Below are 22,961 nucleotides of genomic sequence, written 5' to 3'. Positions count from 1 at the left end.
GGACTATTCTTATAACTATCCAGCTATTTTTTTTTAATTCAGATGATAACTGGAACCCGAGCCACTTTGGATGACCTCGAAGTGGACGAAGAGATTGAGTTCAGAGTAGCTGCAGTTGTGGAGTCAATGGGAGTGGGAGAGTTCAGCGCGCCAACTCCCCCCACCAGAGTGAGGTATCCTCCTTGCATGCCATACATACTGAGCTACAGCAAGAAGACCATCACTGTGAAGGCGGGAGAGGAACTTCAGATCCCGGTGTCTTTCAGAGCCAGTCCAACTCCTACTGTATCATGGACTAACAAAGGTGAGCTATATTGCGATCCTTCGTTTAGCGTTGCATATTTAGTCATTTCGAAATTCCTAGATAAACGATGTTAAATGGGTAACCCGCGGAATCCCCGGGGCACCCAAGGAATTCCATATCAAATTAAATTGTTGCAATCAAACTAAGTACATCTACAACTCTTTAGAAACTGAGTTTGAGCGGGTAGCATCATGTGGCATAAGTAGCTAACTCATTTCTAATGATATTTTTTATATTAACCAGGCAAACCAGTGAAAGAGAGCTCTAATGTGGAGATAGAGGGCACACACAATCTGGCTATGCTGACCGTAAAGAAAGCGACCAGGGCAGATGCAGGACTCTACAATCTCACCCTCACTAATGACAACGGAGTTACTGATGTCCAGATCATTACCAATGTACTTGGTGAGTTGTTTTCTCCTTTTAGTTTGACTATTCAGTTTGACATTTCAGATCTTTGGCCACCAATGCTTACATAATGTTGTGTTTGGTTATGACTTTTGTGAATTGTTTTATGAAAATATCATAATTTTTAGACGTTCCCGGGGCACCCGAGGAACCTTTGGTCTACAAGTCTATCAGTACTAGTGAAATCACTTTGGGTTGGGAAGAACCTCTGGACTATGGTGGATACTCCGATATCTCATATGTCGTGGAGCGCAAACAGACCCGAGGTAACGAAGACTGGACCGAACTGGCTAGTGCCAGCTACAAACGAACCTACAAATCAATGCGACTCACGGAAAACAAAGAGTACCAATTCAGAATCTGGGCTGAAAACGACTGTGGACGCTCCAAGGAACCCCTTGTCGGCAAACCAGTGGTCGCTAAGAACCAGTTTACTGTTCCAGGACAACCTACAAACTTATGTCCTGACGATATAACCAAAAACTCAATATCTCTTGTCTGGAACGCCCCAAGATCCGACGGTGGGCGACCAATTACCAGCTATGTTGTTGAGAAACAAGGTCACGATAGTACAAGATGGTCTAAGTGTTCTAGATCAAACATTCTTGCTACTAAGTGCGTCATCGATAATTTAATGGAAGGCGAATCGTATAAGTTCCGAGTTTACGCTGTCAACGACGCAGGACCGGGTGAACCTTGTCAGGCACCCAAAGCGTATCGCATTAAGCCAATGCGAGCTAAGCCGACTATCGATTTGAGCGGAAAGTTGAACCAAGTGCACGTCAAAGTAGGGGAGAGGATCTACGTTAATCTACTTTATGAAGCTTCGCCTTTACCAACAGTCGATTGGAAGAAGAACGGAGAACTGGTTGAAAAGAGTTCTCGAGTTGATATTCTCGAAGAAGAATACAGAACGCGTCTTGCAATTGAAGATGCAGCTCGGTCTGACTCTGGTCTTTACGAAGTGCTTTTGGCTAATGAGTTCGGTCAAGAAACTTATCGGGCAAATGTGGTAGTTATGGACACACCGTCTCAGCCTCGAGGACCTTTAGAAGTTTCTGAGATCACCAACGAATCTGTTGTTCTGAACTGGAAAGTTCCAGAGGATAATGGTGGAAGTGAAATTACAAGTTATATAATAGAGAGGCAAGATTTGGACAAGCGAATGTGGGCCAAAGCTGGAACCGTGGTCAATAAGACTACGTTCCAGGCGAATAAATTGATTGATAATCACCGATATATGTTCAGAGTGTTCGCTGAAAATGCCTGTGGACTCAGCAAACCTCTTGAAGGAGAACCGGTTGAAGCTAAGAATCCTTATGACGCTCCTGGATCGCCTCATAACCTCTCCATCTATGACATGACTCCATCGAGCTTGAACTTGAAATGGGAAAAGCCGCGAAGTGATGGAGGAAACAAGATCAACGGGTACATTGTGGAATACAGAGAAGTCAACTCTGCTCGCTGGATCAGAGCATGCAGAGCTCTCATTGGCGACACTCAGTTCACAGTTAATGATTTGCTTGAGGGCGAGTCCTATGAGTTCAGAGTGTCGGCGGAGAACTTTGCGGGCGCCGGAACTCCCTGCGAGGCCACAGAACCGGTATTGATGCGATCTCCATACGGTGAGTTTTATCGTATTAGAGCGCCCCTTGAGATGATCAAGTTTGTTTTTGTTCAATATATCAGGCAAAAAAAAATCCGAATTGAAATTGGTGAAGCAAAATTTGGGCGTAGGTTTCAAGTTTTCTGAACTGTCAGTTGTAAAATCTTGGTGATAAAGAAACTTTAGCTCTCCATGTAACAATAGAAGTCAAAAGTTATTTCTCTATCAACTAAAAAAATCAGTTTTTTTCCTATCAGATCTACCTGGTGCCCCTGGAGCTGTGCGTTTGGTGGATGTCAGTCCAGTTAGTGTCAGTCTAGCATGGAGTGAGCCTATGTTCGACGGTGGAACCCCCGTCCTCGGATACCACGTGGAGTGCAAACAAGCAGGTACGCTCACAGAGCTTTTTTAAAACAGTATAACTTGGTATGTGAGATTGACAAATCAGAGGGATTTGACAGAAAACGTGTGAGTGGTCTATTATCGCTTCTCTCCGTGAAATGATCGTAATTCAATTTTTCGACCCGTTAATTAACTGAAATTTTTGGACAATTTATTGATTTTCATTCAAATTCATTGCTCATGAAAACGAACAAAATTATGCGATACGTCAAGTTTCCGTTGTGTACATCACGTTACTGTATTTAGGCACATCAAAATGGACCCGATTGACCTCTTCTAGCATGACAACCGTCAACTCCTTGAACACCTCCAACATAATCGGAGGCCACGAGTTTGTGTTCCGAGCATATGCTACCAACAGGGCAGGCAGTGGACCCTACAGTGAACTCACAGACCCCATCATGATCAAAGAGCAGAGTGTGCAGAAAGCACCTGTGGTGACGTCATTCTTGGGAGATATGACTGGAAAACTGGGTGACCAGATGTCAATTGTCGTGGAGTACTCGTCAGCTACGAAGGCTGACGTTAAATGGTCAGTTTGATCTTTTTGAAGCCCACTTTAAACTACGATTTTGAATAGCACTTTTGGTGTTTTGAAAACATGTGCAAGATCAAATCGCTCTTCTTGATTAATTTCAATTTACAAAGGCATATTTGTAATTCCTTTGTTCTGCTTCAAAGCGCAACAGCTGTTTTCAATTTTTAAGAGATAGATCAAAGATGCTTGACCGTTGCGAATGTTTCAGGATCAAGGATGGAAAACAGATCTACTCCGGCCGCAGAGCCGAGATCAGAGAAGACGTCGGCAAAACCAGTCTCGAGTTCCTCTCTCTCGCCGAGATCGACGAAGCTACCTACACTTGTGAAATTTCGAATGCAGCCGGTCGTGCCAAAACCGAAGGGACTGTTCACGTGTTGGTTGAGCCGACAGTCGAGGTGGACGCCAGGAAGTCGAAGATGGTGGTTCGAGAGGGAGACAGCTTCAAGATCAGAATGAGCTTCAGTGGATTACCGAAGCCGAAGTTGACTTGGTTGTTGAACAACCAGCCATGCGTGGATGAAGAAATGTGAGAAGCTTTTTTTAACTGCTTCATAACCTTACTGAAAAAGAAAATAACACAAAAGTTGGCTCGGTGACCAAAAGACTTGTCTCACCAGATATTATTTTTGACGGTTCCCTCTGGTACCTAATGGTACCCTCTCATTACACCACTCGAAACATTGCATCGGACAGTGAGATCTACCGAAAATTCGATTGATTAGAAGCTTTTTAATTAGAGTAATTTTGATTAGAATCTTTTTAAATAGAGTATTTTTGTTTTTTGACGTAGGTTCTTCGACTCTGTGCAAGAGGGTCTAGCTATTCTTTTTGTCAAGAACATTAACAAGAGGGCAGAAGGAACGTACCAATTGAGGGCCAAAAATGAAGCTGGAACTTCATCCGCACAAGTACAGGTCACTGTACACTGTAAGTAGAAAACATTGATCTTCAATTTTTCATAGGTTGAAAGTAGTTACATGAATAATTCGATAATCAAACTGAACTTGACGTTGCTGTATCACACGTTGATTGCAATTTTGTAAACGAGTATCCTGGATAGTCTTTCTAATTTTTAAACTGTGAAATAGATTGGATATAACGCATTTTTTTTTACAGCAAAACCTCCAGCGCCGACTGGACCTGTCATGATATCCGACATCGAAGCCACTTCCTGCCGAATGTCTTGGAAGGCCAGCAAGAATAACTCGGGCGTTCCTCTGATTGGATACACAATCGAGAAACGAGAATTGGGTCTGTCCAAAATGTGGAGCCGAGTTTGCAGTCAGGTATCCGAGACTGCATTTTTGATTGAGAATCTACGAACTGGCGTCGAATACGAGTTCAGAATCTTTGCTGAGAACGAAATCGGACTTGGCGATCCTTTGATTGTCAGCGAGACTGTTGTCGCCAAACCGCCGTTTGACCCGCCGAGTGCTCCTATGATGCCTGAGATTAGCAACATTACCCCGTCTAGCGTCGATGTAACCTGGAAAGCGCCTTCGAGCGATGGAGGAAGCCAAATCACTGGCTATGTCGTGGAGAAACGAGAAGGTCCTTTTGCGAGGTGGACGGTCGCTAAACAGGCGAACCATATGGAAAATTGGTGTGTGATCAGTAACTTGGTCGAGAACCAAGAGTATGAGTTCCGAGTGATTGCCGAGAACAAATCGGGTCTGGGGAAGCCGAGTCCCCCAGTTGAGGGTGTGATCCCGAGAGATACGGAAGTGTGGGAGATACCTGTGGTTGAGGATACTATTCGACCTGTGAGTGCTCAGGAGAATCACAATGCTACTTTCACTTGCAATATTGCAAACTGCGCAGAAGTGAAATGGTAAGTGACCTAAATTTGTAAAATTCTAATTGGACATAATAAAAATTGACTAGCTTAATTATTTCCCAAAAAGAGTATGATGCCAACTAAAATTCACGTCAGAATTTTGAATTGAATTGTGTTTTTTTTTCAGGTTTAAGGGCAACCGACCTCTTACTTCCAGTGAGAAATACAGGATGAGCAGTGATGGATCCAGACACACCCTGGTCATCAAGAGTGTCTTCGGGGAGGATGAAGACGACTACTCGTGTCAAGGGAAGAACAAGAGTGGTTCAGTTTCATCCACAGCCAGGCTTGTCATCAACTGTGAGAAACTAACTGTTGCTTCGTTTTTTTTTTCTAATTTTTTTACGTTTCGCCAGTACTTGCTGATATTTTCATCGTTACGGCTAAGTTTTAATGGATTTAAACTGAAATTTACGCTAAGAAATATATTTTTACATTTATGCACATTTTGAGAGCCTTCAGAATATTATTGAAGATGGTTTTTTGTTTCTCTTTTCTCATTGAGGCGTGTCTTGGTTTGTGATTTAACTTACCGAATTTGTTTTCAGTGGCGCCCAAGATTAAACTGCCCAACCGACTTCTGACCGCCAATGTCTTCACAAGGAACGACAGACTTAACCTCAAGATCCCCATCGTCGGCAACCCCAGACCTACACTGTCCGTCATCCGAAATGACGTCACCCTATCCTCCAGTGGCAATGTGTACTTTGACGTGGACAGCAGGTGTGCCCTGTTGGAGATCAATCACTTGACAAAGAAGGATGCGGGAGTTTATCTTCTTAAGGCGGAGAATAATTTGGGATCAGATAGTGCGCAGTTCACTATTGAAGTCAGTGGTAGGTTTCCGAGACTGCCGAAACATCCTTACTTGCGATTTGCGAGTTATTTTGCCGAGAGTTGTGATTCGATCGGTGTAAAATTCTGATTCATAACACATCTCATTTTTTTTTATTTCGTATGATTGATCTACGAAATGAATAATTCGTTTGTTTGGCACAAATCAGCGTATTGTATTATTTTAAGTCTAATTTTTCCCCCAAAGTGGCCATAATTGATGGTATATTTTTCTGTTTGCAGATCGACCCGAACCAGTGACGGACCTTAAAGTAGCCAACATAGCTGCCCAGTCTGTGGACCTCACTTGGACTATGCCTCGAGACGACGGAGGCAGTCCCATCTCCTCTTACATTGTCGAGAAGCGAGAGGAGAGCATGTCCAACTGGATCCGAGTGGCCAACTCGCATGTGTGTGCGGCTTCTATCGGCTATCTCAGTCCCAATATGCAATACAGGTAAATCACTTTGCAAATAACTTTCGTCAGAACATTGAGGTTTTCTTGAAAAAACTAGGATCACGCCTTTCGCAGTGAATTTTGGTTTATTGCGTTTGACATCTGAAAACGAATTAATGAATACCTTTTTTGTAGTTAAGGTTAGATATGCTGCAAATTATCGTTATTACGCGCTGTTCTTGTCAGCCCATCTATAGCTGATTATCTTCTTCCCTGTTAGGTTCCGAGTGTCGGCTGAGAATGTGTTTGGAGCGAGTGACCCCTGCGAACTGTCCCACTCTGTCACTACTCACAAAGAGGTAGACAGAGACAGAGAGCTGGAGATGACGGAGGCTAAAAAGAGGAGGCAGAAACTGCTCGATGGTATGTATCAAGAATCATGTCTTTGTTTGAAGATTTATCATGTCTGTATTTGAATTTTTGGCACCAGGAAAATAGATTGGAATTGAGGATACCAATAAAGCAGCTGGGAGTTGTAATTGTGTGTTTTGACAGCAACGAGTGATTTCAGATCAATAATTTGTTGACTTGATTAGGTGAAGTGATCCCTAAAAGTTGGATTGAAAGTTGGTATGTGAATTTTGTTTGTGTGGAAATACAATGGTTTGTTTTCCGGCCTATGAGGCGTACGTGGAATTTGGACCGTTTAGGTTATGCTACTTACGTAATCCAAATCAAAATTTTACTGGGTTAAGAATAATGCAAAAACAAATTATCCGGGAAATAAAAGAAACAAAACTAAATGAAGTAGATTAGTGTCCATGTTAGGGAGACGGGGTATAATTGATTTTTTGCACATGTTGTAGACTCTCTCAACCGAAAATACATCCCGAAGAGCAGCCTCATGTTGAAACAGCGTCGCTTCGGAGACCTCTACGAACTGAAGGAGGAAATTGGGCGAGGTGCTTTCGGTGTCGTGCACAGGTGTGTGGAGAAGTCTTCAAGACGCCACTTTGCAGCTAAGTTTGTGGAAGTTGGCAACAGCGAGGAAGAGATGAGTGTGATGAAGGAGATTGAGATCATGAAGGAGTGCACACATGCGAAGTTGCTGCAGTTGCAGGACGCATTCCAGACAGATACTGAGATCATCATGGTCATGGAGTTGTAAGTCTTCTTCGGTAGTTCACCCCCTTCCACCATTGCAAATCTAGTAGAACACCTTAAGGCAGAGAACAGTATACTAACTTTCCTTTCTTTTCAACCAATTTATGGAAATCTGAATTCCGCGGGTACCTATGTAAGTCTTTGAACCTACGATACCACCACTATAGCTTTCACGATAGAGAAATTATAATTTAAATCCAGCAGTAATTCTGGTTTCATGGTATTTATGGTCTTACTTTTTCCGGAACAATAGACTTCAAATAAATTATTCAATTCATTTTTTTTGCTGAGCAAGTTTTAAGAAGTAACGCCGGGTGATTACTGCCACGTGTAGGGTTCTTTTACGCATCCTTAGACTACTATTTGTCTTTGTATTTATTGTAGAGACTGTTTATGATTCTCATATTGATTTTTTTGTTCAGTTTGTCTGGCGGTGAGGTGTTTGAGAAGATCATAGACGACAGCTACGAGTTGACAGAGAAAGAGGTGATCGGATACATCCAGCAGGTCTGTCAGGGACTCAAGTTCATGCACAACAAGTCCATCATTCATCTTGACATCAAGGTAAACATACTCTAACTGTTTCGTTTGGAAAATAAGTTCAAAGTGACGGAAATACAAAAACACTAGTTGTTCAGCTCTTTATGAAAAAAAACTCTTTATGAAAAAAAAAGAAAAGCAACAGCATAAATTTTTAAATCACTAGTTTGGAAGCTTATCAAGAATCAAAGATGTTTGACGACGTTTTTCTAATCTATTTGTGTTTCTAATTATTGATTATTCGGTTGATTGGAATATTAACTTTGACCCTACTTTTGTTTTAGCCCGAGAACATGATGTTCGTGATTCCGGAGGCCACTGACGTCAAGTTGATTGACTTCGGCCTCGCCACTCGGCTGGACCCGAATGACAAGGTCAAAGTCATGTTCGGGACCCCTGAGTTCGTGAGTCCGGAGGTGGTGTTGGGTGAACCTGTTGGCTTCCACTCGGACATGTGGTCTGTGGGAGTGCTCACTTACACACTGTGAGTAGAAATTCAGACAACAGTGGATCGTAATTGTGGCGTAATAAAAACGTATGGTGACGTAATTGATCAGATGAGCGATTTGACAGAGTCTGCAGATTTATATTGTTTCGAGCGGTAAAATAAATATCTGCAATCAGTGACATGCATGATGGGATCAACCGTACAATCTCTCCCCACCCTAAAAGACCTACCGTAGAATGTACTCCCCAAGCATGTATTAGTTGTTCTGAAATTTAATTTACGCATGAAACAAGCGCGCAGAAAATATACGACTCGAGAAAATATACGACTCTAGAAAATTTTTATATGGAACAGCTATTTTAGACTGTTAAAAACCTAAAAAATTAATAATAATTTTGTATCGATTACATTTTTTGATCGGTTAGATCAATTTATTTTGCCCTTTGTTAATTTCTGAAAAACCGGGGGGGGGGGGGGTGGGGGAGATTATACAATTGATCCGCATGATGAAAAATGATAAAAATCTGTTAAGTTACGAAAATTCAAGGAAGTCGCCCATCAAATGACGCTAAAGTGTTAAGCATAACAAGCAGTTCAGCCCATCCTGGTCATTTCGGAGACTGAAAATCATAAGATTAATTCTGAGTTTGTTCAGCTTGACTGGTCTGTCTCCTTTCATGGGCAACAACGACAAAGAGACTCTTCACAACATTGCCAAGTGCAACTGGGACTTCAATGACCCCTCTTTCGACCACATCAGTCAAGACGCTAAGAACTTCATCACTCTCCTCCTGAAGAAAGACGTGTCTCAGAGACTCACAGTGGACGAAGCACTGGACCACCCCTGGCTGAACCAGAGCACGATCCGGATGCCACAAGACTACAGACTGGCTACTAATAAACATAGAATATTCTGGAACAACAGACCTCTCAGGGTCAGTGTACTCGCAGTTCGCTATATGAATTTGTAACCACAAACATTTTTTTCTAGATTGGTAACCTATTTCTGGAAGGATCATTTTAACGCATTACAGATTTTTGTACAGCCATACTTCAGTGTTACAAAACTTAGGTCAAATTTTCGGAATTGTTTTGAATTTGGTTACTCAATCACATTGATGGCTTAGTATTAAAACAAATACGAATAGGTTTTGTTGGCAAGCAGGAACGATTGATTTTGGATTTGAAGGGAGGAGATGGAAATCTCGTCCCCGAATGGGCTCCCCAAAATTTTCTGCCTCTGTTGACAAAACTAGCTATAAATGGCACAGAATAAAATAGAAAGTGACACCAAAATGGGCTTTTGTAGGCCTGCACTGCAAGGTTTTTATTGTATGCCAACTATACTTTCAAATGATTTTAAGTTCTGTGTCCAATTGACCTTTTTTCTCCACACCTGAACTTGATCCAGACATCTCAATAAGACAGTTTGTACTTTACCTTTCAAAATTGAAAATTTAGTTCTGTTTTTATAATCCTATGTTACTATGTTTTATCTTCACCTGAAACATGCATCTATTTTCCCACGAATGGTACCTCATAATGTTGATCTTTATTTTTCATAATAGACATCCTGAACAAACATTTTGCAAATTTGCACGGGTTACAGGAATAATTACCGGTCACAAAAAATCGCGTTGCCCCTAAAACAATGATTACCCCAAAATGAAGGTGTTGATTTTTCAAGGTGTTGGTTTATTGAAAGGTGTTTTTTTTAAAGGCGAAAATCACAAAGTTCTAAAGACAAAAACAGACACGTTATCTAAAATCAGCCAGCGAAGCAAATTAGTTCTACTAGTAATTTGACTGCTTGTAACATTAAGAACCGATACTTATATTAACATTTTCGGCACTAAATATCATTACATTCCATTTTTGTCATTAATTAGTTCATATAGCTGGAAAAAAAAATGTTTTTGTTTTCAGGAGATCCGAGATATTCTGGTGGCTATGGGCAAACTGTCGTGGTATGGGTCTCTTAGGAAGGTGAGAGGATACGCTGGGTATTCCTTCCAGGAGAACGAACGAGTGTGCGCCATGGGTAAGCTAAGCTACAAGCTTTCTTCATTTGATTAATATATTTTTTAAGATGTTACTGCAGATAATTGTAATAGCGAGCCTTTTTTCGTATTTTTTTTTATTTTCGATGATTCTGAAAAGATTTTTATGATTATAAGAAATTGGTATACAATTAAACTGTAAAAACAATCAATTAAATTTTATTTTGCAGTGTCCACGTAGGCTGTGCCTTAAGATTGTTGAATTATAATTGATATTTAAGCACCAGCGGGTTTAGGGGGCGGTAGGTGGGCCCCCCCTCAGAGATTCGACCCCCTGTCCACGCAAAGGTCCCCCCTATGTACCATTTTGAGATATCAATTTTTGGCTGAATGACCCTAAAATTCTTCTAAAGGCTCATTATGAGGTGGGAGCGCGTGCCGAAAAAACGCGATTTGTTAGTCACCTGCGGCGTAAAAAATTCAATCGAAATAGGGTCTTTATCTTGATTTGGAAAAGCGCAGAAAATTCCCCCCCTAGAATATCCTAGACCGGCCCCTGATTTTAAGTAAGGGACTTGATGATAAAAAGTTAATTGTGTTGTTGTGGACGTTTAGACTTCCGAGATGCTGCTCCTCGTTTCGTGAGGAAGCCTAAGCAGCAGGATGTGGTCACTGACCAGGCGGCCAGATTCGAGTGCAAGATTGTGGGACTGTCTGTGCCTCTAGTTACATGGTAATAATGTTTATCATAAATTAGACTTTAACCCGTTTTTATCGGGGTTTCGTTTTCTTTTGTTCATAATAATCATTACTAGTTTTTGAATGATTCCCTATGTTGAATGAATCCTCCGCATCTCCTATTGAGCCTTCAGCTCACATTGTGGCCTAAGTGTTTCTTATTTGGAATGTAACCACCCACTGTAAAACAGCCCGAAAATACTTGAGCAACTTGCAATGTAACCACCCACTGTAAAACAGCCCGAAAATACTTGAGCAATTGCTGTTATTTCAACCGATGGCACATGACTGTACCTATGAAAAAACAAAGAAGAATTTTAATAAGTTATTGATCGACCAGTGGCATCTGAAGCTTTCATGGGTCAATCAATCAGACACTTAATTAGTGTCTTATTGCTTCTTTTGCGGTTTGACTTTTGATTTCTATTGAAGATATCTTTTGTAGCGAGACAGGGGAACAACGAGAGGCTTTGAAAATTGTAATTTCACTTTCTTCCTTTTGTAGAATAGATAAGATCGAAACAAACTTCAACATGATATTTTTGTTGATTTTTGTTTTCAAAACAGGCCGAAACTTTTTTAATCTACTATTTTTCCTCTAGTTGTAGATTTTCTCTCATCGAAGACAACAGAAAAAATTCAGGCGAACTAACAAAATTGAAAAACATAAAAATATATATGCTCAAATTATTGCTTATTTTTTATTTGAACTCAGAGAAACATCTAAAAACTTTTGGAAGAATATTGATACAGAAACGGTATAAAAAACGTAAACTATGAAAAAAAGACCTCATGGGATCCACAAGGGAGTTAGGAACTGAAAAATCTGGGAATAATGGAATTATTCATTTTGCAAAACATACACTCGCTGTCGAAAAAATGTCGATGAACTGCAAATTTTGCTTCACAGTTTTAAGGAATTACCACGGGCAATCTGCTTAACTGAGACTTGGTTCAAAAATTACCAAAAAAGCAAATTTTTCTTTCTCGAGGGGGTATAATGGGATTTAAAAAAAGCTGAAGTGGAAAAGAGTTGCGAGGTTGGTATGTATTTTGGGGAAGACCAAAATAACAATTTTATAGGCAAGGTAACGGACAATTTCTAACAATCAAATTTTTAAAGTTGCTCTTAAGACACAAAAACTTCCTACAGTTGTAACTTTAGTACATATTCCACCCCATCAACTAACAAAACCAATATAGAAAGTTGCAGATTCATCTGGACTCTTTAATGCTGACACCAGAATTAAAACACGTAGTATGTGTTAATTTTAATAACAAAATAGTTCGAAATACAAAAAAAAATCTGCTGAACTGACAACCATACTTTCGGGAAATCCTTTTAATTTTGCTTAGCACGAACGCTTCAACGAGAGAAACCAATCAATCAAAATTTTTTGAATGCTTTTACTGTAGTCATGACTGAAATAAAAAATTTTTTTTTAAAAATAAACAGATCACTAGGCAGTCAAATTTACGGTCAGTAGTAAAATCAAAAAGAATGCGGAAACCTACTAGCGTCCAGAAAAAAGCTGAACCTTGAAAATGCAAAACAGAATTTAAAAATTATATTCATGATCAAATAACAAAATTATTTTAAGTTTTTGAGGAAAACGATATTGAAAATTTTTTGGAAGAGCTGCAAAAAATCTCTATAAAAAAATTTACTCCTTTTTACCGGTATACCAAAAAAAAATCAAATTGAATACGCAAACTGTGGATAGGAATCAATTGGAAAATGCTGCCGCTAAGAAAAACCGTTTGAAGCTAGTGTACAATCGTAGTGGCATTTCTGTGGAAAGAACAGAAAATGAATAGTGTAAATTTAAAAAAAAAAATTAATCAAAAGAAAAATAAAATAATACTTCTATACAAAAGTGGAAAAATCAGCGAAAGCTGATTGTAAACAGTTTATTAAGTTTTGAACGAAATTAAGTGCTATAATTTTATACTGTCGGTTGAGACCTCCGAATTGAATTTAGAGCGTTTTAATGATCTATTGCCAACTCTGGAACAACCTTCTGGAATTTTGTAGACTCGAAGATTTAGTCGTTCAGTTATTCCCTGTAGTGTTATCGGTCAATTTTTTGCTGGTGTGTGCGAAGTGCAACTTTGCCTCTATGTTTAGTTTCGAAAACTAACTTTTAAAAAATGTTAATGTGCTATTGCACCAATTTTAACTAAATTGTTTATAGATTGTTTTGATAGTGCCATTTTTCTAGGATGCTGCAAATTGATTTATCCCATTCGATAAAAATGTTGATCAAGCAGATTCTCAAATTTTTGATAAATTTATTTACTACCAGTAGTAACCGCATGATATCATAACCGCATGATATCATACATCAATAAATTTTATCTATTCAACCTAAATCAGTTCATTTTTTGGCGTGTGGAGGAACACTGGCGGCAATCGTGTAACTTATCGGTTTTATCAGACACAATACTTTAAATCTAACAAAACTGACACTACTTACTTCCACAGATTCGAAAAAAGAGTTCGGTACTGTAAATTATTTGCACCTGGTAAATAAAATGCGAGACCTATAAGCTAAGAGGTCCAATTGAGCAAGTATTAGGATTTAATTTCAGTAATAGGAAGCAACATAGAGCCACTAAACATGCAAACTCAAACCTAAGGAAAGTTCGCTTTGTTGATCTTATAGGATCTATTTTTGCAGCACTGCTTTTGATATTCTTTATTTATGATATCAGCTCAAACCAGGAAAACACAAAACCTATACTATACGAAGAAGACACTGTAATCACAATTTTTTCAAATGAAAACCGCGCACGGTGAGAACCAAGCTGCTTTGAACAAAACAGCAGAATGATTGAAGAAAAACAAGCTGTCATTAAACGCAGATGAAACAAAAATCCTAATTTTTAGCAAAACTAATAAAAAATAAATTTCCAAAATGTATTTTTTTTAAATGATCAGCCAAATCAGCGAAAGAAATAGATCAGATATCTCAGAAAACACTTTGATGAATAAATTGATATTCGTGGCAAGAAAGTCACGAAGGTTTGCGAAATTTTTTAATCGTACGAAAGTTTCTCTGGACCAAGCACTTATTAACAAACTGCAAACTTTTCGTGCAACCTATTATAGAGTATGGCATGTTGACTTACGCACCCACAAAAAAGAATTGCAGTTTTTGTAAGAGCACGCAAATACCAATCGATCGAAAATCAAAGATTGAAGAATAAGTTTTTTGCTAAAGAGCTTTTTTTGTATGAATTTGTGAAAACAGAATTCAAAGTTCTCAGATGTGAAAGCCCTGTCCAAACTTTGAAAACGCGTGTTAAGGAAAAGGAAGTCAATAAACTTTCACCGTTATTCGCTTCCCTAGTTCAGCAAGAAGATTACCAACTGGTTTACAAAAAAGTCAAATGAGTAGATTCTTGCTAGACTAAGAAAATTGTTAAAACATCATAATTTATCATTCAAATTATCTCGAGAATAATTGTCCGCGCAGCAAAAGAGTACATTCACTTATAGATTTTTAGACTGTATCTTCTAGATAAGAAGTGCTAAGAAATTTTTTTTGTAAAGTTAAATAAGACCCTAGATTTTTCTTGTGTTTTTTTTCTAGTATAAGTTTTTTTCCTCGTTTTCAGGCGATATCCACTTGCAATGAACTCTAAGTAGTCAAATTTGTAAATTTAAACATTGAGTTTTTCTCTTCAATAGGATCAAAAATAAATTTCCGCTTTGTGACACGGTAGTTCCTATGGTGCTCTCCCGGGCAGCAAAATTGTTGGCGTGGTGTTTAAATTTATATAACTACTTCTAATGTAATTGCTCGAAAGCATTTTATTATGAATATTTTTTATAAGCTCAATTCAAACTCATTTACCAAAAGGAAGGCAAATTACGCTCTCCGATTACGAAATAATGGAAATGTCTCAAAAAAGCGTGATTGACTTTGTTTCGAATGTCATTTACTTCTAATAGATTTCCCTCGGGAAAAAAATTCACCGATTGATCCAATTTTCTCAAATTGGGTTAATTTTTATCAAAAAAGTCAATTATAAAGTATTTTTGAAATATAAGCCGCTTCAAGGCCATCTGTCTTTTTTGGCTATTTTCTGAAATTTAATTGTACAAACAGGGCTATCATATCCAGCATAAGTGTAACTGGAGCCATAGATAGATATGGATAAAGTAGAATTCGATTTCGCAAGTCATACAGCTTCTTCTGATGAAAAATTAATTGAAGTATCCTAACTCGTAGTTATTAGACAACCTGTTAATTTAAAAAGTTGTTTGAAAAAATGCACATTGTTATCCTCCTGAATTTTGTCAGAATTTGGTCGTAACAAACTAATCAGAGTGTATTAGCTATCTCAGACTTAAGAGAAATAGGTTGGTTTTTTGGTTTTTTGATGAATTAACATGTGATTTCCAGGCACCACAGACATCAGGAGTTGCGCCAGGGACTGAAACACAGGATCATCTACAATGGGAATTATTATGGCCTGGTCATCACCCACTGTGGCATGCAGGATGAGGGAGAGTACATCTGCCATGCACAGAACAGCTACGGCGAGAGGATGGCAGTCGCCACGGTCAAGGTCACACTCGCAAGTGAGTATGCCTCAATCAAGTGTATAATGACTGAACTATTTAAAGTTTATAAAATATTTAATTGTTCAGACCAATAAAAATGAGAAGGAACTTTGTCAGGGGCGGATTTAGGGGGGGGGTTGTTTGCCTCCCCCTCAGGGATTCGACCCCCTGCCGACCCAAAGGGTCCCCCCTTTGGTACTTTTAAGAAATTCAGTTTTGGCCGACCAACCCTAAAATTTTTCTAAAGGCGCCTTCGGCGCCAATATATACTAAATTTAAGGGGGGAGCGCGCGCCAAAAAAATGCAATTTTTTGGTCAAAATTTTCCAAAAAGTACCTAAAAATGCCTTTTTTGGACCTTTTTTCAAAATTTTGCCTGCGGCGCACAAAATTTAGCCAAAATAGGGACTAAGCAGGCTTACGGAGGAGCTCGAAAAATCAATTCGGTCGATCTAAAAAAAAAAAAGGTCGACAAAATTTTCGAAAATTTTTTGAAAAGCCGCCCCCCCCCCCCCTCGAGAAAATCCTAGATCCGCCCCTGAACTTTGTCTTCGTTTTTTTTAAGTTTTTTTCTTTCAATTTTTTTTTTGTTTTCCCCGCAAAATCAAGTACCACAAATAATTACAAACTCTTGTTTTACAATTTTTTGTTGTCCATTTTGTCAAATTTATAACGAGTGTCGAATATACTTAAGTTTTAGGCTTACGTTCAATCTTTTTTATCAAACTACGCACAAAAAAAACGACATTCAATTGAAAAAAAAAAATTTATTATTTTTTCAAAAATATGTTCAGAACATTCTGTGCTTCTTGCACAGCAATCGGCAATCCTTGTTTTTTTTGCTTTTCGTTCCGAGCACTGAAAATGAGGAAGAACTTAGTGTAACTGTTTGTTTTAGCTTTTTCCCAAGCAAAGTCAGGCATTAAAAATAATCATCAGACTCAAAGTTTTTACTAAATCCGTGAAAACTTTAGTTGTAATCCAAAAAACTAGTTTATACAGCTTCATTTAGCGCTTCCTCGCTAATGAAAAGTTTTTCAAAAACTCAAAACAACATAATCTGCAAAAAATCGATTTTTTTTCTAAATAATTGGAGTCATTTGGAGTCGATTATGCCAAAGTAACTAGCCTCCTAAGTTTTTGTCTAGATCTTCTCATCACAAAACAACAGAAAATCGAGGAAAAAAGTGAACTAATTTACAGTTTATCTAAAATGTGTGTTTGTATTCACAGGTACAGATGGAACTTCAGGATCAAAAGACAGGTAAATTTCAATTCTCTCGTCTCTCGAAAACAATCCTTCATAAGTTTTTACTCTTACCACGTTTGTGGCTAGGAAAGTTGGATGCAAATGTTTTTCAAGCTATAAAAAATCCTGGAGGAGGAGATATGTATATGGGTCAATACCCCGCTCTTCGTTAAAAGAAAAAGGCGATGCAAAGATCTTTTAAAAATGGTGATTAATTGTCTTTTCTTCGCATTGATCAATGTGATCCCAAAGCTTAGGGCAACATGCTCATCACACTATTATATTTGTTGTTCTGAGGGAGTGATTTTTTCCTTTCCAGGAAATTTCGATTTTTATTTAGCTATTTTGACGAAAGTTTTATATATCATCTGATCTTTTTTTGCACAAAGTTAGAGGGGTAAAAAAATTGCTAATTCGGAATAACTAAGGCGCGAAATATTTCTAATAGTAGTTCAAGTATTTACAAAATGACCTGAGGTAAGAAGCTTGATCTGAAATAATACTGGCATATAAAACGCTACCGGATGCAAAACTTTTTCATCGACATAAATTGACCATTTAGCTGGCTTGATTTAAAGTCGGAATAGCTTTTTTGCTGGGTAATAATTCATGTTAGACTTTCAGCATCATAGGTACAGTCTTCAAAAAATTAAACGAGCTGCTTGCGTAGGTTCAAAGCGATTAAGGGCAGTACGCAACATCGTTTCTTGGAAACGCGTAGATTCCAATTTGGATACCCACTCAACAACTTTTCTTCAGAAATTGATCTGAATAAAAACAACCACCCCAAGCATATAGACTGTTCATTTTCTTCGAAAGTCGGAACAATAATGAATGGATTGATTGCGACAGTTCTTTGTAATTTTTGTTTTAAATAGATTTTTTTTACAGAGGTGGTAGAATAGGCGGTAAGTGCGAAGACCCCAAAACAAGTGAAAGGGAATTGATAATATACTTAAACCTGATTTAACGCCATTCTTTGTTCATTCAGTGATTTAATTGCCGATAGAGTTTTGGAAACTAGAGAACGTCTTTATAGAAAATCAAAGATTAATCTCAAACTAAACAAAGCTCACACTAATCGCAGTTTATGTCCCCTGAATTTTGGCCCTGATTTTAATAACAATATTAAATATCCTGATTACAAAATGAAGAGATTTGATAAGCTTCTACTAATAATGAATTCGATAAAAAGCATGTTTCAGCTAAAAAAAAAGAAACCAACAAATGATGAGTTGATAATTTCTATCTTCGATTCCAACCAATTTCAATTTATTTTATCTTGTGTAGACTTCCAAAAGCCGTCGTTCTTAAACCAGATCAAGGACAAAGACGTGGTGGCCGGTTCGACTGCTCTGTTCGAACTGAAGATCCAGGGCAATCCGTTCCCGGAGGTGTGCTGGATGCACAACAACGTGCAACTGTCTCAAGGGGGGAGAGTGCAAATGAGTTCTACTGAGGCGTCCGCGTCTTCCCTTCAGGAGGGGGGCGGGGGCGAAGTGTTGCTGAGGATAAGTCCCGTGCTGGACACCGATGCGGGAAGCTATGCATGCATTTTAAATAGCCCCGCCGGTCAATCTAGAAGTACAGCCTGCCAGTTGAGGGTTCAACCCAGGGATTGTCCAGACTTAAACGGGTTCTTGATGACGCGCTCTCCACCTGAGGTCAGATCTCTATTGCAGCTCATAACATTTTGGACTATTCGATTCACAGAACCCATCTAAAAGTCATTAGCCAAGTAGTCAGATGCTTTGTTTTCAGCTGCAATATTAAAATGTATTCTCTCTGAAATTTTAATTTTAAAATTAAATGAGATTTTTGGGGAAGTTTTTGGAGAAAAACTAACATGAAGATATTGCCTATTTATTGACAAGTGACTGCAAACCCAATATTGACTCATATATCTCCTGTGGTTTAATTTTTTTAACCAATCTATTCGTTTTTGCAGGTAGTTGTTGCTTGTTCCGACCTGGAGCTAACAGAAGGAGCTCCCGCCTTGTTCACGGCCGTGTTCGAGGGCAACCCAGGAGTGACAGTGCACTGGGAGTTCAACGGACTCCTGATCAAGGAGGACTCCGAGGGACTGCACATGACCTTCGATGGCAGACAGGCCCAGCTGAGTATCCCGGACACTATGGTGGAGGACGAGGGAACCTACAGCTGTTATGCCACCAACGCACTCGGCCAAGTGGTCACATCTGCTAGACTCTTCATAAATGGTAAGTGTTTTTCGACACAATTTTGATTGGTAACATTTAGAACTGTCAACTTAATGCTGATCGTTTGCATGATGAATTTTGGCCAATCAATTTTATGTTTCATTTAAGCGACCTTATCAACCTATTTATTCATTGGTACTCCAATATTAATTTAAAAGGGCCGTACTAATAAACCTCTGAATGACACTTTTTCTCGTGATTTGTGACCAAGTCGACTAATTCTGATCCCTGTTGAAACGACGCGTCAAATGAGTTCGTATCTGTCAAATTGTATAAAGGAGCAAAGATCAAGTGCAGTTCAGTAGTTTGCAGACCAGAGATCAGAACGTGTTTGAAAAATTACGGTTGTAAAAAGTAATCATCCGCACTGATTTATTAGAAAGACAGTCTAAGAGTTATCATTTTGAGTCAAGTGAAAATGAACTTGAAGTGAACGTTTTCTTTTGTTTCAGAGATATCACAGGAGTGAAGATATGGCGCCATTAGACAATCGACTCATGGAGTGATTTGTGCTTTTTAGCTTTGATAATAATAAGATAATCAATCAACTACAATTTTAGCAATACTCTCAGTTGTGTAAATAGCTTACTGAGAGGAAAGAAATGTTTTCTCTTACTCAAACCAACCTTACAGCTTACCATATTATGCTTTGCTTTCTCATTAAGTTTGGACTTTGATTATTAATGATTTATTAATCCGAATAGAACCTACATGCTTTTATTGGGAGAAAACTGAAAATGCATAGCACTTGCTCCTCTACAAAAGGGAGTCAGCCCAAAAAGAACTGAATTGAATCTACATTCAGCAAAACAACTGTAAATAATTCAAAAAGTAATAACAATCTGTTTTTATTAGTCGCAGTGAGTTCAGGTCTTATATATAATATGAACGAAAATCCATCCGCGTTTTTGCAAAAATATTTAAGAAATCTTTCAGAGGATTCAAAAGAGAGCTGGTCAACCTGGTTAAAGCTTTAACTTTACGAGATCACAGTAATAATCAAAGTTATGTCGACAAAGCCACTGAGACCTGATACTTTGACCGCGTTTTCTCGAATAAGGTTGACTTCAGACAAAAAGAGATAGAACTATTCCAGAATTTTCATGGCAATTTTGATTTTGCAAAACTCGGGACTCTATTTTACCCCAAAAATTGGCAATTTTGGGTCGATATCGTTGATTTTAGCATGCAAAAAACTACTGGTTGGACTGAATAAAGTATTTTAAATAGAGATTCGTTAGGTAAACTGAGTTCAGAAAGAAAAATTTCTGAAAAACCACAATTTTCATTGATGAGACTTTAAAGCTAAAATGGGTATTGTGTACAGTAAAAATGGTCTTTTCAAAATATTTTATCTACTTGGGGAAAGAATGAATACGAGTTGCTCGGCTCAAGCGCCGTTACGCCCTCAGTTATGAACTGAATGCATTTCTTGGTTATTTGAAAATGAGTAAATACTGTTCAGGTTTATAAAAGAGTACTTTTCGAAAACTCAAGATCTTAGAAGCCAGAAATTGACAGTATTTTCTGTTGACCTACATGCTTTTTTGGAATTTTGTTTGAAGTGGAGAATGAAGTCCGAACCCTCAGAGCAACAAGCTCTGCAGATGTGGCGACTTTTCCCGAGCCCAGTAACAGCATGATTACACCTTGGGGTATTAAACCGGACAGCTCGTGTTAGGTTCTTTTCTGATGTAGATAAGCGTTTCCTCGTGGATTGAAGCAGTCATTTGGATTCATTTTGAGCCGTTTTAATAGCACTGCAGTTATTGAAGGTATTGGCTATAAAAATTTTATTTAACCCAATTTAGCAGTAGATGATACTCTTTCAAATTTATTCGGCAAGGAATTCGACCAAAAATGAGCGACGCAATTGGTATCATAATAACTTCCCTGAATAATTTTTTAATGCTCGGAGCAGTTTCGCTGTAATCACGTTATGCCTAAAAAGGCTCTAATGTGAGAAACTACAGTTCTTTTATCAGGTTTCCTTGTTTCACTGATGAGTCAGCGCTGGTCATCCAATAAAATGTTTTTTTTTTCCAGTATATTATTGCCTCTTATTTCTTTTTTTTAAGCCAGCGGCAATAAGACTTGAAAATGAATGTTTTGGTCCTTACTGAAATCAAATCCCCCACCCTGGATGTTCAGAGCCTGTCTTCGCATCTTTGCCATGTATTCGTAAATTTATCGAAGTTTTTCTGGAATTTTTATTTTGTAAGCCAATGTTTGCAAAGTGCTTTTTGTTCCGACTTTCGATACGAAAGTAACGGAATATTTGTGCTCGGGGTGGGTTTTTTTTTCTTCAGACAAATTTCGACTTTAAAACTAGCCATTTTTGACGGAATTTTTTATATCATTCGAAAGCTATTGTTGTCTTGAGCTCAAATTTGAAAAAAATTTTCACCTATGATCTTTTTTTGTAAAGTTATGGGGGTTTAAAGATTGCTATTTTGGCCAATTTGGGACAATTAACGCGCAATATATTTCGCGCTATTAACGCGTAAGCGGGGAGTTAGTCCGTCTTTGAAATCGTCCAAATTGGTTAAAAGAAGCTTATTTGCCAGAATTGATTTGTTACAAGCAACGAAATCTATCCTTTTGTACTTTATATGGCGTGTGGGGGATGATTTTCATAAAAAATTTTAAATTTTAGTAAAAGAATTTTTTCTTTTGTTTTGTTTCATTTAATTTTTTGAGGTTATTACTGCTCCATAAAACCTTAAAAGGCAGTCGGAACTTTCAGGGCTTCGCCCTGGTACGAGCAGTCTTGTTGTTCCGAATTTCGATACGAAAGTAACGGAATATTTGTGCTCGGGTGGGTTTTTTTTTTCTTCAGACAAATTTCGACTTTTTAACTAGCCATTTTTGACGGAATTTTTTTTTATCATTCGAAAGGTATTGTTGTCCTGAGCTTAAATTTGAAAAGATATTTCACCTGTGATCATTTTTCGTAAAGTTATGGGGGTTTAAAGATTGCCATTTTGGCCAATTTGGGACAATTAACGCGCGATATATTTCGCGCTATTAACGCGTAAGCGGAGAGTTAATCCGTCTTAGAAATCGTTCCAAATTGGTTTAACGAAGCTTATTTGCCATAATTGATTTGTTACAAGTAGCGAAATCTATCCTTTTGTACTCTATATGGCGTGTGGGGGGATGATTTAAAAAAAAGATTAAAAATTTTTGAAAAAAAAATTTTCATTTTGTTTTAATACTTTTAATTTTCTAATGATATTACTGCTCCATAAACCATAATGGGCAGTCGGAACATTCAGGGCTTCGCCCTGATACGAGCAGTCTTGTTCTTCTTTGTGACTAAAAGTCAGCGCGTTCGAAGTGCAGACTCTGTGCTGAAAATGTGTTATTGTCTTCTGCAAGCTACAAAGAAATAGCATCTAAAAATCTGTCTAAAGTTTTTAAAAAAGTATGATTGTGTTGAAGTCAGATTTAGAATATGTTTTCTGTTTTTCTCAGACCACACTACGGACGAAAATACACTGAAATCCACACTAATTGCAGCGCAAGGCAGTGAAATATTATGAAGAAATACCGTTTTGCTATTTAAATCGCAGAAAAATACGTCATCATGGTTTTTGAGGCCACAATTTGCGACAGGCATCGATTTATTAGAAGCGACCATTCATATTTTGAAGTGCAAAAACTCGTAACCAATGAAAATTCTCAGGTAAACAGCGATAA

The 22,961-nt window shown here is 38.3% G+C and overlaps 1 protein-coding gene across 4 annotated transcripts in view; it reads left to right on the top strand.

Annotated features, from left to right (window-relative positions):
* The window catches only part of LOC134846406 (twitchin-like), a 94,317-nt gene extending 74,224 nt beyond the window's left edge, over positions 1–20,093 (top strand). For 3 of the 4 annotated variants that reach the window (XM_063863752.1, XM_063863751.1, XM_063863750.1), the window contains 24 exons: positions 43–304; positions 548–709; positions 841–2,337; positions 2,576–2,707; positions 2,967–3,252; positions 3,467–3,787; positions 4,052–4,188; positions 4,378–5,092; positions 5,226–5,398; positions 5,647–5,934; positions 6,176–6,389; positions 6,610–6,752; positions 7,196–7,493; positions 7,916–8,057; positions 8,318–8,517; positions 9,137–9,416; positions 10,408–10,522; positions 11,097–11,214; positions 15,632–15,810; positions 17,025–17,055; positions 17,932–17,948; positions 18,331–18,704; positions 18,989–19,259; positions 19,712–20,093. In XM_063863752.1, the coding sequence (XP_063719822.1) occupies positions 43–304; positions 548–709; positions 841–2,337; positions 2,576–2,707; positions 2,967–3,252; positions 3,467–3,787; positions 4,052–4,188; positions 4,378–5,092; positions 5,226–5,398; positions 5,647–5,934; positions 6,176–6,389; positions 6,610–6,752; positions 7,196–7,493; positions 7,916–8,057; positions 8,318–8,517; positions 9,137–9,416; positions 10,408–10,522; positions 11,097–11,214; positions 15,632–15,810; positions 17,025–17,055; positions 17,932–17,948; positions 18,331–18,704; positions 18,989–19,259; positions 19,712–19,728 (6,372 nt within the window). In that variant the 3' untranslated portion in view covers positions 19,729–20,093. Of the gene's footprint in view, positions 1–42; positions 305–547; positions 710–840; positions 2,338–2,575; positions 2,708–2,966; positions 3,253–3,466; positions 3,788–4,051; positions 4,189–4,377; positions 5,093–5,225; positions 5,399–5,646; positions 5,935–6,175; positions 6,390–6,609; positions 6,753–7,195; positions 7,494–7,915; positions 8,058–8,317; positions 8,518–9,136; positions 9,417–10,407; positions 10,523–11,096; positions 11,215–15,631; positions 15,811–17,024; positions 17,056–17,931; positions 17,949–18,330; positions 18,705–18,988; positions 19,260–19,711 lie in introns of those variants that run through there. The other variant, XM_063863753.1, reaches the window with a different exon arrangement.
* The last annotated feature ends 2,868 nt before the right edge of the window (positions 20,094–22,961 follow it).

This window comes from Symsagittifera roscoffensis, chromosome 5 (assembly GCF_963678635.1).
Source record: "Symsagittifera roscoffensis chromosome 5, txSymRosc1.1, whole genome shotgun sequence".
Taxonomy (NCBI): domain Eukaryota; kingdom Metazoa; phylum Xenacoelomorpha; order Acoela; family Convolutidae; genus Symsagittifera; species Symsagittifera roscoffensis.
The sequence above is the reverse complement of the archived record's forward strand: the minus strand, read 5'-3'. Positions and strand labels throughout refer to the sequence as shown.